An 18895-nucleotide genomic window follows, 5' to 3' on the forward strand; every position below is an offset into this window, starting at 1 on the left:
ACATCCAGGTTTTCGTTACATGCAGTTTTCGCGAGAAGAGTCGAAAGGACACGGCAGAACGGAAACCAAAAGAAGAAATAAATGTAGGTGAAATCACCTGTCGTGGAGGTCGCGCGACAGGCTTAAATCGATTTGTTACGCTCCCTCCCTGCTTTACATGTGCTTCGGAAACCGCAACTAATTGACAGACAACTAATTGACGTTTGCGACTCGCCAGTGTGAAGTTGCCTTAACTCGATATCATAAACGCGGCGAAGCGCTTCGCGACTGCGGTAGCAGCCGCCGCCACCTCCGCCGCGGCTCGCGCAACGCCGCTACGAGTTAGAGTTACTGTATATGCTACCAAAGGTAGCAGAGTTGCGCGTCTGTTTGATCAACGCCGCTCGCGACTCCATTGGTAGAGCGCCATCACGTGGTGTCCAAGCAACCGTGTACTGCGGAGAAGACGACGCTCGATGGGCAAAATCGTTCACTTTTGGTTCTGAACCGGTTTTACCGGTGTCAAGGGCTCCCCCGCCGCCTCTGTTCCCCGATTCGAGACGCCCTGCAGCCTTTCTTCTCCCTGTGAGAGCCTCCTCGGTACGGTGCATGTTTTGCCCATCCGGCCAGAAACACGTGCGCTGATGACGTAGGCCGGCCGCCGCTGCAGCGAACTGGATTGACAGCCGGCCAAGTTCGAAGCGGATCCACTATCCAACGGCTGTTTACGTTCGCTGCTGTGGGGTGTAGCTCACGCGTTTTGTTTGTTTTTTTTTGTTTGCTAAAAGTTGCATTGAGGTTTCTTTACCGAAAAAAGGCTGGACTTGCGGCTCTGCGCTTTTTCGTGTACACTGTTGAAACGCTAAAATAGAGCTCTGCGTTGCGTATTTAATGCCTGTTGGCATAAAACCTGAATGGCAAACCATTTTTTATCGAGGGAAACATGTTTAGGCATCTGATTGTTTACGTCAGATGGTAACGTTCAACCAGTTTCGAGTAAACTGTATTTTGGATTTTTATACAGTCCTTTCTATAGTTCCGGCTCATAACTTTTTGCAGGGTTTCGTATTTAGTAAAGGAGACTATAAACAGTTTTTTTAATGCAGGTCCGGTGAATAAATGTTGCCGCAAAGATGAATGAATGCCGCATTTGCACGGCGTATTTAGAATACTGAGTCTGCTCTTAGGTTATCAGGTAAATAGTTCGGGGAAGGTGACGGGAATCGCCTGCTGCCGCAGCTCACGGCGTGCGCTAGAGCACCGTTTTTTCTTGGCCACATTTGTTTACTGGGTTACGCAGTCAGCTTTTTAGGGGCTTTTTGTTTGCGATCAATCGAAAAAGTGCTTTAAAAACCTCGGAAAAGCGCTCACGGTCGATCGGTGATGCGCTAGGCATGTCGCCTGCAGAAACGGAGTGCGGCTTCGCCGCATAACTTCGGTTGCTTGGCAGGCAAGATGGCGGACCTACGCGCAACTCTGCTACCTTTGGTAGCATATACAGTAACTCTACTACGAGTAGGGTGGGGAGGGTGGGGATGCGGGGGCGTCGCGGCTGCAGGGCGCGCGGCCGCACCGCCGCCGTAGACCGACCGCGGAGGCATGTGCTTTTACCCGCATGTTCCCTCTTTCGGTGTTCTCCTCACATTGCTCCCCGGTGCTCGCCGCCATCCCCGCTCCCGACGCGCGATAGCTGTCGGCGCCGGAACACGCGAGCAGCCGCGCGGCGGCGGTGACAGTGCAGTGCTGGTTTCGTTTTTGAAGCGAAAAGTTTCACTAGGCTAGTCAACACCCGGTCTGGCGTGCGCAGTGATCAATTTTAGCCACAGCGGCGCATGCGCGAGTTCGCCGCGCGACGTCACTGGAGAGGCGCACGTGGTCGGCGGAGCCGCCGCCTAGCGCGGCTTCGCCAGTCGTCGTTCGCGCGCTTTGCGCGTTTATCGAGTGTGCATCGGCGCGCGCTCGCTTCTTCGTATGACGATACTTGCAGCCGCGTGTTTACCACAGTTACTACGCATGCGGAAGGAGGGCTACGTAACGCGCTTGCCTACACCGTTATCGTGGTGCTCCCAGTGCATTGTGCGCGAACTGCGACAGCCATGACGTCAAACAAAGCATAACTGCAGCTTTTCGCTTGTATATCCAGGCTTAACCATTGTTTATGCCGGAGGTTGTTCTTAGTCGTGCGCAGCGGTGGCTTTGTTCGCAGTAATGAGGTCACCCACGGACGCCTGACGCCCCCTGTCGGAGCGGACAACTAATACAATAGTTGTCGTCCGCTCTGACAAGTGGCGTTAGGCATCCGTTGGTGGTAGTATATGCCCAGTGCGTGGTACTGAAAGTACGTACTGATGACTTGAGTGTTCGTGCTTTATCATCACGAAACCTTCGCGTAGTTATGCCAAATGTCGAGTAACTCAGCACTACCGCATAGCCACATCGTTATATCAAGGTCAACCGCCGCATCACCTTCGTTACATGAAGGTCTCAAATGCACGCGCTTCAATTAGGACGGCGTTGGGGGAATTGAGAAACTTAGTAATATCGAGGAATTCGCTATATAGAGGTTCGTTACATCCAGGTTCAACTGTAAAGCTTGAATTGGGCTGCATGATGGATGTACACACAAGGAATTTCAATTCTGCTAATCGTGCTCATGAACAGGAATAAGACTGCCATAACAACTTCTGCAGGATATGATTGATTTAGGTTACTCAAATGAAAGGCTTTACGACTGGCTATGAAGTCAAATGGCTCAGCCCTACTGTGCTTTAGATTAAATAAGTCCTAGAATTGAAGATTTTCGCAGAAATCTGTCCTGAGCGCAAGCAGTTGGAGACTGGATGGAGGGAGGCGCCCTCCCTTGCCCCCCCTCTGTTCCGAGGTCCCTGCCAAAGAGATAGATAGAGAGGGGGGTAAGGCAGGGATGTTAACCAGATGTTAGCCAAACAGAAGTTGTCATCAGAGCAACACGTTTAGTGCCTGTGCTTCAGTCTTAGCTGCATCAACATTTATAGCTCCATAAACATTGCCCTGTACGGTGTCTTGCAGGTTGTGGTAAAGGAACGAGCTCAGTGCCGTATAAGGATCCTGCCCAGTAGATGGCTGTCTTATCACAGCTCTCGAAGGGTCCTTCTATCTCCATGGGTTGTTAACGCAGCTATTGTCGGCACCTGGCACAGCGGATCCTGTAATCTTTGCCGCTCTCCAAGGCAGGAAACTGCTGAGGGCTTGGCAGCGATCGAGTTGCAAAAGTGCACGATTTAGGGCGGAGTTGTTTTTCTTTGCAGTGACTGCTATTGTTTGTGCTCGGTCGCCAACACAGCGGTCACCAAAGAAACAATAATCGGGGAAAAATCTACCAGTTCGACGACAAACTCGGACAAAAGCCCACGTTTACTTTAAGGGACCCTGGAAAGAGCAACGTGCTGTACGGCCAGTAAAAGTCATGCTCACAAAATGTTTCACATGACTGTGATGTGATGACATAGAAATTTTGTTAGGTTAAATCACAATTGGGATGTGAAAACAATCACTTTAGAACAGGGGCAGATTTAAGGGGCCTCCTCAGGTGAGACATTTTCTGTTGAGGAAAACACATCGGTAACAATGTTTTTAATAAAAAATGTTAAAGAAATGCACTGCATGTGCAAACTGGACTGCAAAGTGGCTCAGCTGACGCTTTTATCACATTCGATCAAGACCACTCGGTAAAAAGATGATCAAAGCAAGTGGCATTACAAGTCTGCTGAGAGCAGAAGAACACTCGATCCTATAGGTAATATTCTTCATAGGATCCCAAGCAGACTTTCAATAATAGGGCGCACACGTAGGACATTCTGCTTACGGTACAGGGGCCAGCTCAAAAACTTACAAATAGAAATTGCAAAAAGAAAAGAATCTTGTACCCATTAGAAAACCAGCGGGTAGCCACGGCGGCACTGGGGACTGGAATCCAGCATTTTCCTAATGCGAGGCGAATGCTCTACCACAAGGCCACCACTTCGGTAAAAAATGCAACAGTTCTTTCTTGATCTAGAGTTACCAGGTACTAAAGGTGTTTCAGAGAAATTTTAAACAAAATTGGCAATGACGTTTTTTTCGTTTGTTTTTTTAAGTGTCCGTCAAAGTTAGCTTTTTGAATTCCAGATGATTTAAATGCTTAACTAAAAACCATCTGAGTGGTCTAGAAGTACAAATTTGTCCGAAGATAGCAAAAAAGGAGATTAATACTCAGCGTGGCTTTGTGGTAGAGCATCCGCCTCACATTCGGGAGGTGCTGGGTTCGATCCCCAGTGCCGCCGGGTACAGACCAGTTTATTTAATGGGCACAAGATTTCCCCTGGCCTGGTGCTCGGCTCTTCTAGGGTGATATGCTTCGGAAAAGCGTCTAGACCGCAGTTGGTTCCACAGGTTCCACAAAATTTTATTTTCTTTCAGCAGGGATCCAAACGAGAGATTATAATGCACGGAGCCTGGCTAACAACATGCATGAAAAACTGCATGCATAGCTACAGCACTGCATTGGTCCTCGAAACACTTTTGTCAGTCACAAGAAAAGCCTTGGAATGATGCAGTAGGGCGCATCATTAGCAGTGTTGCCCCAAGAGAATTTTTCTTGAGCCAAGAACAAGAGTGCAGCTATCACACTATTCAGTGCATAACCACACCGAACTGCGACAGGTGCAGAGGTGTTGCCAGGGTAGACAGGACCTAGTGTAGTGGTATGGCGCGGTACCCTCTTCCATCCTTTACCATATCCTTATGGCCCACCTCTCCGTGAAGCTAGTGCTGTACTGTACGACAGATGATTCCATAAAGCATCGTTAGACAAATACTTGGTGAATATATTGAAAAAGTTATTCCAGCAAGAAGGAGAAAAAAATTCTTGACATTTAAAAGAAAAAAAAATTAAGGCGCACTAATAAAGAAACAAGCACAGCAAGTGTGCTCTGACATGGATGACTTCTGAACTGAGTTTATAAAAATTAACAAGGTGAATAAAAGTGCAAGAAATGCAAGCATTGCCCGAGTGAGTCAAAATGCACCCATCAATATGCACAGCAATTTTCTCCTTGCAAACTGCACGAAAGTGAAAAAATGAGCATTTTTTTATTGCTGCCTGCAACATTTTCAACACGGTGACAAGTGCCACATCGAAATCTCAATCATGGAAACACATTTTTCTCACAACTACAGGTTTTGCCATATCAGCAGCAGAAGGGAAATAACAATGATGCAGCCTCAGATTAAAGCAATCAGAGCAATATTTGTTCGACAAAACCACACGCACAGTAAGAAAATAGGTCATATTTTCTGTAAGCATAGTGCATACACCCGTAGAAACTTGATATCTTAGATTTGTTCTCCACTGGCTAGTAAACAGTATATAGTGCGACAGCACTGAAATAGCCATCAAGTGCCATAATGCAACAGCAAGGGTTCAGAGCTGGGGGCCTTGATCGCTTCAGCACTACTTGTCCCATGGGGTGACTGTGCGGTCGTTCCACACAAATTCTCCCTTGGGCGAGTCGATGTTAGGAGGCAGCAGAGCCAAATAGGTAGGTGCATCAGCGCCTGTCGATTATTGTGAAAAAAGATACAAAAACATAGCACAAGTTTAGTTGAATTTAATGACAATAAATAATACATACTTTATATAACTTCATTTTTGCATTTCTTAGGAGTGTGACGCAGGTCGCGAAAAATAGGTCCCGCGAATAATTTCGGTTAAATGCACACTTATAATTGGGCAAAATACTTTATATATCAGCATGTTGTTAATTATTTCAAACTAGAAGCGCGCACTATGGTGAAACTTCGCATAGCGGACTCCCTTTCTGAAGAGAATGTGCCGCTGTTTCTAGAAATGGCTCTCTTTGCTTCTCGCAGCAGGGTGCTGAAAAATCGGCGTGCTTTAATTTTATCTAATTTATCTACAGCTGAGTTCATGCAAAGGTTTGTTCCACCAAAGCAGGGCACTACACAGCATGAGACATGCACCAAACTCTGCAACACCCGAAAGCTTGCAGGCCTCCGGGAATAGGGGAAAGCTAAAGGGCCTGTCCCATCTGCTTTGCGAAATTTTGTGTCCGTGAAATATTCGTAAAATGTGACCTTGGCCTTGAGGGTATTTTTAGTTATATAGCCTGGTTGCCAGTGTCACCGGATGCACACATGACAGTTGTAGAAGCTGGTTTCACCACATACCACTCATCTTTCTCTTTCTGAAGTGTTACAGATGCATACGACTATGCGTTTGAACAAGCCATTATTGAATGTACGTAAGTGTTAAGGTTTCTTTTAGAAAGAAAGAGCAAAATAGACCACACTGAGCACACAAACCTAACAATACAGCGGGGAAATTAACTAATAAAAGCCATGCACTCACCTTGGTCAGGAGTCAGAGGCCCCTTGTGGCTTGTCATATCCGTGTCAACATAACCAGGATGCACCTGTGATTGAAAAGGAACAAAACATCAAAACCAAGTGGACATGCAGTCATTAACAAAGTGCCTAGTCTATTCGCAGCGATCGCATCAATTATGGCACCAGAGACTGCCAGCACACTCTTTTCACAAGATATTACCCAAGATATTACAGAGTACTTTTTTTTTTCAGACAAGCTTGCATTAAAGGTGCAGTGAAGAGGAATCTGAACTCGTCTTTTTGCCGCGGGAACTCGATCTACACGTTCCGAGCATTCTTAGAAACTTCGACTTATTGCCCTGTGTGGCCGATTTCCCTAATTAAATCGAATTAACGTCCGGCTCCCGCCCTTAATTTTTGAATTCTCCCCATACGGTGGGCGGAGTCGACCAACGTGTGGAGTGCCTTTCAGTCAGCTCCGTGGAGGCTTTGCTTTCGCTTTATTTTGTTTTTAGGTTTCCGTGAATGTATAGTTTCATTCGCAGATAATATAGCCGCAAAATAAGCCCGCAGAAATAAAAATACGCGCAGACTATTTGCTTCTACGGATTACTATGTATTACTCCGCCGATGGCAGAGCGGCAAGCTGCCACGGGACTGGGTGAAAGGCACTCCACGCGTTGGTCGACTCCGCCCACCGTACGGGGAGAATTAAAGAAAAAAGGCGGGAGCCGGACGTTAATTCGATTTAATTAGGGAAATCGGCCACACAGGGCAATAAATCGAGGTTTCTAAGAATGCTCGGAACGTGTAGCTTGAGTTCCTGCAGCAAAAAGATGATTTCAGATTCTTCTTCACTGCACCTTTAAGGCAGAACAACACATCAACAAGTATTAAGCAGCAGTGCCTGTCATGGGTTTCTGCTGAATGGTGAAACAGTAGTATATGGCTTCTTACACAAAAAGCAGACGCTATGCACATCAATTGTAGCTGCCATGGCAGACTATTTCCTTCAACAGTATAACAGTGCAAGCACAGTAACAAAGACTGCTCAAGCACAATGCTGACTAGTTTGGCGAAGTTAAACATAACATTGCACTTATCAGGTAATGTCAGGCACTCCTTTTCCCTCTCTAGTAACAACTGTAATCTTTCATCAAGAAAGCTCTTTTAGCAGTTCTTGGTACAAAAGAAAAGTGCTTTAAACAAAAGCTAATGCAACAAGCTTTTTACTCAGCAAAATTTCTTGATCAGGAAAAGATCCCTACATCACGTCCTCATTCAGAGGTTCGAACATTTGAAACCCAAAATCAATATCAGAACAGTTCACAGCAGAAAAAGCGCATCGATTTGTGTGACTTGCTGCATGTACGCTCAGCAGTGCAGTGTCCCTCCCACTCTGATGCCATCTACAGCTGTGGCATAATTTGATGTCACAGCTGTGGCATAATTTGATGCCATCTGTTTCTACTATGCATGCTACAGCACACACAGGCGCAAATTTACAAGGATGCTGCAAACACGACAAACTAAATGATCTACTTACAGCATTTACAACCAGGTCCTCACGAGGATCCTTATCGAACTCGCGTTGCTGGATGAAGCTCAGCACAGTGACTCCCACCTTAGAGACATTGTAAGCAGAGTGCCCCCAACCTTTTTCACCATTCTTCCCCTCTTTAGCCGCCCTGTAAAAATAAAGAACCTAAGTAAAAAGGTCACTTTTCATGCAGAAAAAAAAAAGTAATGTAGAAAACGCTGAGAGCAACAGATGTTTTACAAGCGAATCACAGTATCATGAATACACGAACAAAGTATCAAGACTGAAGCAAACAGATACCCACTGCACAAACTGCTCCATGAGGCTGCAAAGCTCTTCCAAAGTGATGTCAGGGTTGTTGAACTTCTTCTTCAGTTCTTCTCCAGGGATTCTCTGCAGCATGCCACACATGCTGCTTACATTGACCACCCTGAAAAAGCATTGAATTAGTAGATACGCTACACATATGCCATACTAGAGCTAGTGCTATATATATATTCATACCTTCTTTACACAGTTCTCATATTGTCAACGAGTGAAAAGGACTCTGTATTAGCAGTGGAAGCTTTATATTTTGTGTCTCTGCTATGGCTAGGCTTGACACTTTCTCTACAGGTTTATGACTGTTAATATCTCTAGTTTGTGCTGTGCTACACCAATGAAAGCAGGAATGGCACAAGGAAACTCTAAAAGAGAGGTATTTCATCCCTGTTCATCTGCAATACTTGCAAGGCAGCAGTGTGACCAGTAGCAGGCAAAGAATGCCACTAGCCCTATGTGAGCCTGATGCACGAATGAGTGCATAAGCTACAGAGCTGCTGATCCCTAAATCGACACCAGCATTCTTCTGAGATGAAAACTGGCTCAATAGAGCCCTGTAGAAGGCAGCTTAGAGTAACTGTTACTCAGAAAGAGTATTTCCAAATGAGGTGCTAGTAGCCAAAAATATTAAGAAAGCAAGGACACACTCATGATGCCTCAAGTTTTGCGTTTGGGGTATGTACAGGTGTCAAATGTGCACTCAGCCTTCAGAAATTTTTAACATGCTTTCAACTGCAGCTGCCAAAGGCTTGGATTTCGTTGGTTTGGTTTATACAGTTTAACATCCCAAAGCGACTTAGGCTATGAGGGACGATGCCATAGTGAAGGGCTCCGGAGAATTTCGACGATCTGGTGTTCTTTCACGTACAGTGGCATCACACAGTGCACAGGTATCTAGCATTTCACCCCCTTCAAAATGCAACTGCCATGGCCAGGCTTGAACCCACGTCTTTTGGGTCAGCAGCCAAGCAGAATAGCCACTGAGCCATCGTGGTGGCTACAGGTACAGGTTGGCCTTCTCAGTCATTGAGGTAAAAACCAAATGTTATCAAGATGTGTCTTCAGGAGACTTGCAGTAAGGATCTAATAAGTGGATCCCGTCAGTGGCTACAGCTCACTTTTAAGGACAAATACCAAGCAAAATACCAAGGAGAATATTCTGTGAGCAAGCAATAAGTAACACTTCCAATAAAAGCAAGCATATTTTTGGTAATGCACTCCCGGAATGCAAGCAAATGTTGACTCTAAGTTCCAGGGGTACTTCTAAACCCCGTAACCATAAGTTGTGACATGTTTCCTGGCCTCAGAATTTCAGAATATTTCAAGAAACTGACTGAAAAAAAAAAAAGGAACTACACCATATGCTCAATCAGTGATGCACGACACATAAGAAGAGACAAACATACCTAGCATGTGGGCGCAGCAATGGGAACAGTTCCTTGCAGACGTTAAGCGTGCTAAAAAAGTTTGTTTTCACAGTGACTTCAGCTTGCTCTGCAAATGGCGCTGTTGAGTTGTGCTGCGATTAAAGAAAAAAAAAGCAAATCATTTGATGACAACTTTAAAACAAGTTAACACCCTCAATTCAAAGTTCAAGAAGGCATAATAAGGCCCTAAACAGTTTATACACTCTCCCTTGTTTACATCTCCTGCACTGGCAAAGACAGTAAGGTGTGTTCGATGAATAGTTACAACAAACATGCTCACATCAACATGCTCAGGCTTAGATCTCAAGAAGAAAAATAAATGTCAATTAAATAAACTGACATCCTGCAACAATATTAATCATTTGTAGTTGGTATGGGTGTGATGGAAGCAATCTCTGAATGCTAAGAGCAAGCTCATAATCAGCCGAGCACACATTGCGAAACATGCGATTCTCTTCCTTTTCTATGTACTGTCGGGGACAAAAGTGGTATACTCCACGCCGCGGGAGCCGGAGCAACGGAAAACTGCGACATTTTGGCAAGCTAGAGCACGAAACACTGAAACGAGCTAAGTGACATGCCTGCTGATAATAAAGGTTTGTCTTGTGGTTTTCATGCTTCCACATGCGGTCGACTGTTTTTAACTTCTGATATCTGTAGATTGTGACTCGCATGATGAGCATCGCATAACGTTTTAATACTTCTTATTTCTGTAGTTTGTGACTCGCATATCTTTCATGTGCATTGTTGTCAGTTAGGTCCTGTTATCTGTTGTTTTTCATTCATCCTTTTTACCTGATTGTAAGATCACACGTGCCTCTGTCTTTAAAAGGCCATGAAGTTTCAAATAAAATTTTAGTTGCAAGTACCACCCTGTGTCGTCTTCTTTCTCTGTGCCGTGTCCCCTGCGGTGTTTAGCTCCTTCATGTCTCACCAACTGGCCTACACATCTACCCTCCTAAGTAAAGGTCACGCATTGGCTGTCTCGATCCCAGACGCCGCCTGTAGGTGACGTTGCAACGCAGTTTTCCGTTGCTCCGGCTCCCGCCGCGTGGAGTATACCACTTTTGTTCCCGACAGTACATGCGTCAAAGCATGTGTGTCTTAGTCAAAGGTTGCTGTAAATCTAACTATGAAATTACAATGTATAATGGTGCAATGATAGACCAATGAAATCCTCACATGCTTAAAAACCCTTCACAGCAAGCATGCAATATCTTTCTTTTTTCTAATGAGAGGAATAAAGTGGGACGCTTGCCTTATATGCAATGCCAGCATTGTTCACGAGCACATCCAAGCCACCATAAGTGCTCTTGAGGAAGTCCCGAAACTTGCGAATGCTCTCAAGATCGTCAATGTCAAGCTGGTGAAACTTTGGCCGCAGAAGCTGCTTGTTAAGCTCAGACACAGCTGCATTGCCCCGCTTCTCATCCCTAGCTGCTCGGCAAAAAGAAATAAAACATGATATTCTTTCCCGAAAAGTTAAAATAATGCACGAGTAGAAAGAATAAAATCGCTTTTTTATGACTTCCAACAATGATGGCAATAACTCATGACTTAAGCGATGTGCAATGTTCACCATGGACTCTTTAAGACCCCATCCCTCCACGCAGCGATTCCTTAATAATTCACATGTTCAGTTTGTATAACGGGCATTAACTGAGGCCATCACCATAATGTGCTCTAAAAATCTCTGGCGAATTTTCTGTACATGAAACACTAATCACCCCAAGCCTTACTGAATGAAACAGTCAGTCCACAAAAAAAAGGAAAAAAGCTAATATGTGCTTTAGCACAGCTCATGCTTACTTGTATTCTGCATGTGACAACTTACAGTATGTAACTTAGCCCTTTCAGTAGTTTTAGAACTTCTCAAAGAGGCTTTTGGCCAATCGCAACAGCTAACAAAATTAGCTTTATAATGTCCGACAATATTAAACAAGCCATAGCATCAAAATTCTAGAGCCCATAATTTTTTTTCTTTTTATAAGCTTCTTGTTTAGGTAACAAGAAGAGTTTAAGCAACAGACTACTTTTTCGTCGTGGAGGAATTCTGTGCGCGGAGGCTGAATGTGGGCGGAGCTTCACTGCAGACTTAAGTTGTATACGACTATAGCAGAGCTTCACATTAATTTCAGCCACCTCAGTTTCATTTATATGCACTGAAATCTCGGCACATAAGCATTTTTTGTACTGCACCACCATCAAAATATGGGTACTGCACTGCAGAGCGCGTTTGCAACCTTGAGCTTAGTGGCAGAATGCCATAACAACCGGGCCACAACAGTGGGACCTTTCCGAGCTGTTTCTTTTCATTGCCATTTAGAATGTCAAACTGACTGAGGGGGCTCAGGTCACAAAGAACACTAATGCCCTACTGCTGCAAGTCTTCCTTCCTACTTGTTGCCCTTTGAACAAGTCTCACCATTTACCACAACCAACTCAACCCAATGAACAGTTTGCTACAACTGATGTGGAATACTGAAAGTGTGATAAAACAGTAACTTCAAAACATCAAAGGCCTCAAGAAATTTTGAAGAAAATTCCAGTGACAAGCTGACATTATTCAGTGCACACAATGGGGAAACGTAAAATTCAGACAGTATGGAAGCATGTTTGCACAGCAACTGTTTTCTCTTGCCCCGCATGCCAGCAGAGCCGAAATCACATTCAATGCAGCAGATACTAACCAGTAAGGAACACATCTCCATCAAACTGCTGGCAGAGGAACTTTACTATTGAGAAGCCAATGCCTTTGTTGCCACCTGTAACCTGCGCACACAAAAGACACTGATTAATTAATTTACTATATGCAACGATGATTTCTTCGTATTACAACTTTTTGTGGCATGGACAAAATACTCATCACTATCAACTCCCCTGGCTACCCAGGAGCATTACAGGAGTAAGCTTTCAGGTCTGCCTCCTAACTAGCAATACTATTGTGAAAGCAGAGGACATATATTTTGTCCATGCCACAAAAAGTTGTAATACGCATGAGTATTTAAAGAAAATTTGTGCAATTCTCCTTCCATGAATAAAAATGAACCAGGCACCAAAACAATAAGCCGGTTACAACTCGAGAATTTAACAGTGAATGCCCCTCAAAGAAGGCCCTCCAGCCAAAGCGTCAACCAATTGTTGCAGCTGTAATTACACAGCTGTAATTCACAGCTGTGTTCTTGAGTTGTATCCTACTATAACCCAATGCTATAAACTTTTCAGTTTGAAGTTTGCTACAGCTCATAATTATGCAGCACTACAATTGGTATGTAACTTTGTACTACAGATATGAGATGAATATATGCAGAAGCCTGATGCAAGCACATTGTTCACAACTGCTGATACAGCTTAATTCATACAGTGAAAAGCAAACGAGTTTTACAGGTCTCTTTTTGCACTGTTGCTCCTGCTATTTGTGAAAGACAAAGCTCCACAGATTTGCATGACACATGCATGTAGCAATTCATGACTAAAGAACATGCTTGTTTCAGCCACTGTCAATGTTCTCGCAACACAGAATTAGTTCCAAACAGCTGTTCTGTGTGGGAGACAAGAGTAATAAGCTAAAAACCCTACGAGCATGCATTTCACTTCGTTAACAAGAAAACATGCATTGCACCGCTGCACGAAATGATCTAGTCCATCTGCTCTTGTACATAGCCAGGTCATAATAAAAAGTGCAGGAACAGCTGTCACATGAAAAACCTGCAACATGATAAGTGATCCGTGCCCGTATGTCCCATAACCTGAATCATAACCTGAACTTAAGGCGAGTTGCCAGCTCTCAACTCCACTGTTGTGCCAGACAAAATTGTGTTTGGTCAAAAATGTTTAGGGGAATTCCCCAAGGTGGAGTAGATTTGTAATAACGGAGTACTAAGCAAAAGTGGCCTGAATCAACACACGATTACACTCTTGATGATCATGAATAACATTCGTTCGAGATTCAGGAATATCTATCAGACTTTACGCTCCGCATGAGTTTGTGCTACCAAATATGCTTGCTGCTCACTTTCATTCACAAATCGCAAAAAAAAAAAATTAATATCACAAAAAATCGGAGTCAGCATCACGCATATTCGTTCGAGCATCAGGGCCGGTTGGCCGAGCAAGGTGACCGCGGCAACGGTAGAAACATGACGCGGAGTATCTCCCATAACGTAAGCGGAATGTATCATTTCGGCCAGCATTGCTCAGCAACGGCAGCGATCGGCAAGCAGTCGCACGCGCACCTGCACACGCGTGCATGCGGAACAGCGCCCCGCCTACAAAGCCAAAACGCGCTTTGCTTCCGCGCAGCTAACGGACGGCTGCAGAAACAGAACGATAGCCCCATAACAGAGACGATAAATGAACGAATGACACAACACGAAGAACGACTCAAGGCCGCCAACTGCTCAAGGTCCTTCAGTGTTCAAGGTCCGAAAGAAAGCACGCGGTGAGCATAAATCCAGCTTGATCAGGTATTTGCAGTATTTATCTTACCACAGCGACACGAGTCGACATGGTGCAACGGTTACACCTTGCAGGGCGACCACAAATCGGAGCAAGAATGAGAAAAAGATGATGCGAGGAAGACGTCGCCCACAAACTCACAGCACACCTCTCTCAGCGCGCGCCGAACTGATCAGGGATGTGTGAAAGTGCGCAGGGCACAGGACGACTCGATGCGTTCACAGGACGTCACGTGAACGCATCACCTTTGAAGTCTGGCCACCTCATAACCTCTCTACTACTCTCTACACGTCATAGTTGGTTCTTTTCTCCGCCAGGGCCGTAACGCTGCGAGGATGTGGCGCTACAGTAAGCCAGTTGCTTACTGTAGCGCGGCGGGAATCAAGACCGTTTTCGAAATTCTAAAAATTGATATGGATATTACTCGCAATGTGCTACACGCCTCTCAATAATTAAGTAGCTTAACAGCAATACTTAGAAAGTTAACTGTCAAATTTTAGTTAACCAGCCTTTCTGATTCAAAATGCCAAGTTTTAAAAATTGTGTAAAGCCTTAGGTGAAACACCCTGTATTCATGATTGGAACGGGTAGAAAACATCAATTCCCGCGGCAATGCAAGCCGCGCGATCGAATCTTTTCACCGTAGAGCGCATCGATTTTATCGACAACAACGCGCAATGGCGTGGAAGGTTGTCGAGTGGCTATTCCTGAACAAGTGGTGGTCGAGAAGTACATGGTACAGGAGGGGCTCGATTCAACATCAAGCTTGCGCTATATAAAGGGGCTGCTGGACTGTTCGGTGTGAACCGAAAAAGTAGTCGACTTTAGTTCTTTAAATTCAGTTTTAACCGAAAAAGGTCAATATTTTTGGCACGCAAAGCACAGCTAGCTAGCTGTTGAGTGCGAGTCACACCCAGTAAAAGTTGGATATTAACTAAGTAGGGAAGCCAGTGGCGCAATGACGGTGGCATTGTTGGATAAGCAGCGCAGTTGCGTGATTTTAGCCATTTTTACGGTTGTTTACACTCCTCTGCAGTCCGGGAAGCACCACCTTCTCGCCGCTTGCTAGCTAAGCATTGTTTGTTCACTGTCATCCCCCGCTTAGAGCAGTTATATATTCTGTCAGATAGCTTTATCAAGTGCAAGGACGACACCGACAACAAGCCACATGCATGGTCGTCATGGAAAGTATCATGTTCTGGCTACCGCGACGAATGTGCCAGTTCCATCTCTGCCATCTACTCGCAGACCACATGATGCCCCGTCCTCTTGTCAACCAATCGCGGCAACCTAGAGAAAAGTTGTCAGCCTAGTTCTTAAACGTAAAATCCACTTGTGTTCTTGACTGCCGGCTGTGTCATTAAACTTGCATTTGTTTATTAATCACCAAAGCAATTATTTCTAAAAGCATACCTCCAAGTGTAAAATTACTGGTAAATTATGTTAACTACTGAAAAACAAACTGTTCATGCTAACAAAAATGCCAAGATATACCAAGTGACTTTTGAGCGCACAGAATTGCCACATAAAATCACTGAGAAAAGTCAGTAATTCATTCATCGAAAATATTCGCTGAAAAAAAAAAAACCGAAACTTACATTCTGAAATAAACACCGAAAAAAGTCCGCCGAATTTTTGAAGAATAAAAACCAAAAATCCAACCCCTAGCTATATAGGAGGAGGAGGAAAGAACTTTTATTGTCCAACAGAGATGGCATTCCCCCACTCCCCCTCGGCTTAGGCCGGGGAGGCAGGAGGCACCGCTTTAGATGCTGGCCGGGAGGTCTTGTGTCCCGGTGGCCTCTTCAGCCAGTCGGACAAGGCGGAGCTGGAGCTCGGGGTCTGAACTACGCAGCAGGGTCTCCCAGGATTCTGTAGAGTCGATATTTAGTACCCTTCCAGGAGAATTTGGGCATTACCAGATTATATGGTCTAGGGACCCTCTCAACCCCTATTGTATACACTTGTCTCATCTCATACCCGGGAACATATGGTTCGCCGGGATGGGGTGTGGGTACGAGTATGTTTGAGTCATCTCCAAGCGACTGCCTACTATACCGAGTGTCCCAGCTAAAGTTAGCAAGGTTAAAGGCAGCAAGGGCCGCCAAGGTGGGCCACGTAGATGGCACGTGGGCCACTTCGGCCGCGTAGCATGAGGCGTCATCGCAACCTGCCCACCGGAATGTGAGCAAACTACCCACCATGGTAGGTGGCAGTTAAATTAATGATTGGTGGCAAGAAGTTGCTCCGGAAGAGCAACCTGGGTACCGCTGACAGCACCTAGCTGCCATCGCAGGATTGTAGCCCATCGCTTAACCACCACACCACTACGCTAGGAGTGGTATGAAGACTCCCAGGGATCTATGAATGTATAGATTGACCGATTCCGCATGTCAAAAACAGAACAAAAAAAATGGAAAGGCTCCCCCTCCAATTTTTTTTGTTCCCCAAAGTTAATTAATTGGTGCACAGTAATTAGTTAACACTTTGGTTATTGGCTTCACGAATAAAGTGTCAAGTTGTAGACCACCTTGAAAAACAACTGGCTAAAATGTCCGCACCAAGGAATTTCATTTACGGGAAGTACTTTTTACCGGCCTTAAAAGATAACTCGCACAATACAAAACCTAAGCTTCTACATGATGGCAGTGAGCAACTCCAGCATCCCAAGACATGTATCAGAGAACAAAATAAGCTTTTCTCTAGAGCGCTGTCACCGACGGTGCGTTGCAGGTGCACTAGAAGAGAGGTATGTGCTAGCACCTGTCAGGTGGTCTTTAAGGCCGGTATATACAGCTACGTAAATTGTACCTTGACGCAAACATTCCAGGCATCTGTTTTTTAGGGTGGTCTGCAGCTTCTGGAGTGACACTTTATTCCTGCTGATAATTAGGTTTATTTATTTATTTTATTTATTTTCAATACCTCAAATTCTCCTGTGCAGGGGTTGTACATGAATTAGTCTTTACTAATTCACTAACTCTACAGTATGAAATAGCCTCAGTCGCTTTGGGACGTTAAACCCCAATAAACCAAACCAATCTACAGTATGAAAAAAATGATGCAGCTTTATTATTGGAAATTTTTCGAACAATGTTGAAATATTGGAAAAAATCAATTTTTTCAGGGTCTCACATCTCGGTGGACACCCGAACCATGCCATAAGAGAAGTTGGGAGTGAAAGAAGAGAAAGAGCTAGGATTGGTTTGATTTATGGGGCTTTAATGGTTTGGTGTGGTTTGTTGGGGTTTAACGTCCCAAAGCGACTGAGGCTATGAGAGACGCCGTAGTGGAGGGCTCCGGAAATTTCGACCACCTGGGGTTCTTTAACGTGCACTGACATCGCACAGTACACGGGCCTCGAATTTCTCATCCAAATATGGGGCTTTAATGTCCCAAAATGACTCGGGCTATGACTCACACCACACACGGGCACCTTTTGCATTTTGCCTCCATCGAAACGCTGCCGCAGCGGCCGGGTTCAAAACCGGGAACTCCGGCTCAGTAGCTGAGCGCTCTAACCACTGAGCCACCGCGGCAGGTCAATACATTTAGGCTCTGTTTTGATGTTCAGACAATTTATTGCTGTCTCGGCGAGACCTCCGAAACCGAGCTGACTAGGCATATATGAACGAAGGTACTAATAAAGACTGTACATGTACGATGGCAGACGGAGTTATGGATGGCAGACACGAAACGCATCTATGCTACCAACTTTGGCGTCAATTAATGGCCCGGGCTGCTCGGTCTGTTGGTCTGCTTGGCGGTGAAAGTTCACGAGAAAGATCTCAGTCGCTTATCATATGCTCAAATCTGTTTTCAACGAGCAAGGGCAAAAAACACTACTCTGCCACGCTTTCCTCAAGCACATTAAAAGCAGCAGAGGCCCACGGACACCTCATGTGTGCTAATGTGAAAAAATCAGATTGCTGTGCAAGGCACCAACTCGGACAAGGCAATATGCCATTAGTCCCCGCCGCACGGCTCACGCGACTTAAATATGGTGCCCAGAGCCTGAGCAGAGGTGTTCCCTGACGTCGGCAGTGATGTGTCGTGTGCCGCAGGCACGTGGCCCCTCCCTATAGCCATGCCTATTTGCCAAACTCTCAAGGCGGATTCATGCTGGCGAGTCGCAAACATCACACAACTGATTTCGGGCAATTAGTTACGGTTTCTGAAGCACTAGAAAAGCGGGGAGGGAGCGTAGCAAATCAATTGAAACTAGTTGCGTGACCTCCGTGACTCGCTAATGTGAACCTCCCTGTACACAGTGAATCGCCATTGCCTTCCCAAGACTGGGAGCATGAGTGGCGACAAGAACCAGCCGTGCGTGTAACTAAAGGAGTGCTTGTTCACACAAGCATTTGGTTGTTAAGATGAAAGCCATAAATGGCTCACCAGTAACTCAGCAACGAAACGAGGCATTGTCGTTGTTGACCGCAAAAGTGGTCATGAAAATTCAGTGTGACGTCACCACGATCCTGGAGACCGGAAGCGATGTCATTGTGCTAGAAGTGACGCAGTGGCTTGGTTGAAGCAGCGCTTGATATGTATGCATATGTCGTGTGGTCTTTCCTAAAAGCCTTTACCGGAAAGACCTTTGTGACAATAGTGCTACTTACTAACTAGTAAACAAATATAGTTATATTGCAACCAACAATGACACACAAATGCTTTCGCATTCACAGCACTAAGTAGTTTTAAGTGCTGTCGGTAACTTTTCTACAGAAAAGGTGTCGATGCATCCTCAGATTACACTTTTTTTGTCTTGTCGAACAGCATTTGCAACAACATGACACAAAAT

At 45.1% G+C, this 18895-nt stretch overlaps 1 protein-coding gene across 1 annotated transcript; it reads right to left on the bottom strand.

Annotated features, from left to right (window-relative positions):
- Window positions 1–4381: 4381 nt before the first annotated feature.
- On the bottom strand, window positions 4382–14318 carry LOC149342844 (carbonyl reductase [NADPH] 1-like). Its single transcript, XM_089545345.1, has 8 exons — window positions 14122–14318; window positions 12324–12405; window positions 10892–11070; window positions 9613–9725; window positions 8190–8315; window positions 7892–8033; window positions 6368–6431; window positions 4382–5553 (listed from the first exon to the last, which is right to left on the bottom strand). Exons 1-8 carry the CDS (start codon window positions 14140–14142, stop codon window positions 5450–5452), a joined length of 831 nt encoding a protein of 276 aa, XP_089401471.1. The 5' UTR covers window positions 14143–14318; the 3' UTR covers window positions 4382–5449.
- Between the last annotated feature and the right edge of the window lie 4577 nt (window positions 14319–18895).

Source organism: Amblyomma mixtum, chromosome 5, assembly GCF_055824585.1.
Source record: "Amblyomma mixtum isolate Tamu chromosome 5, ASM5582458v1, whole genome shotgun sequence".
Taxonomy (NCBI): domain Eukaryota; kingdom Metazoa; phylum Arthropoda; class Arachnida; order Ixodida; family Ixodidae; genus Amblyomma; species Amblyomma mixtum.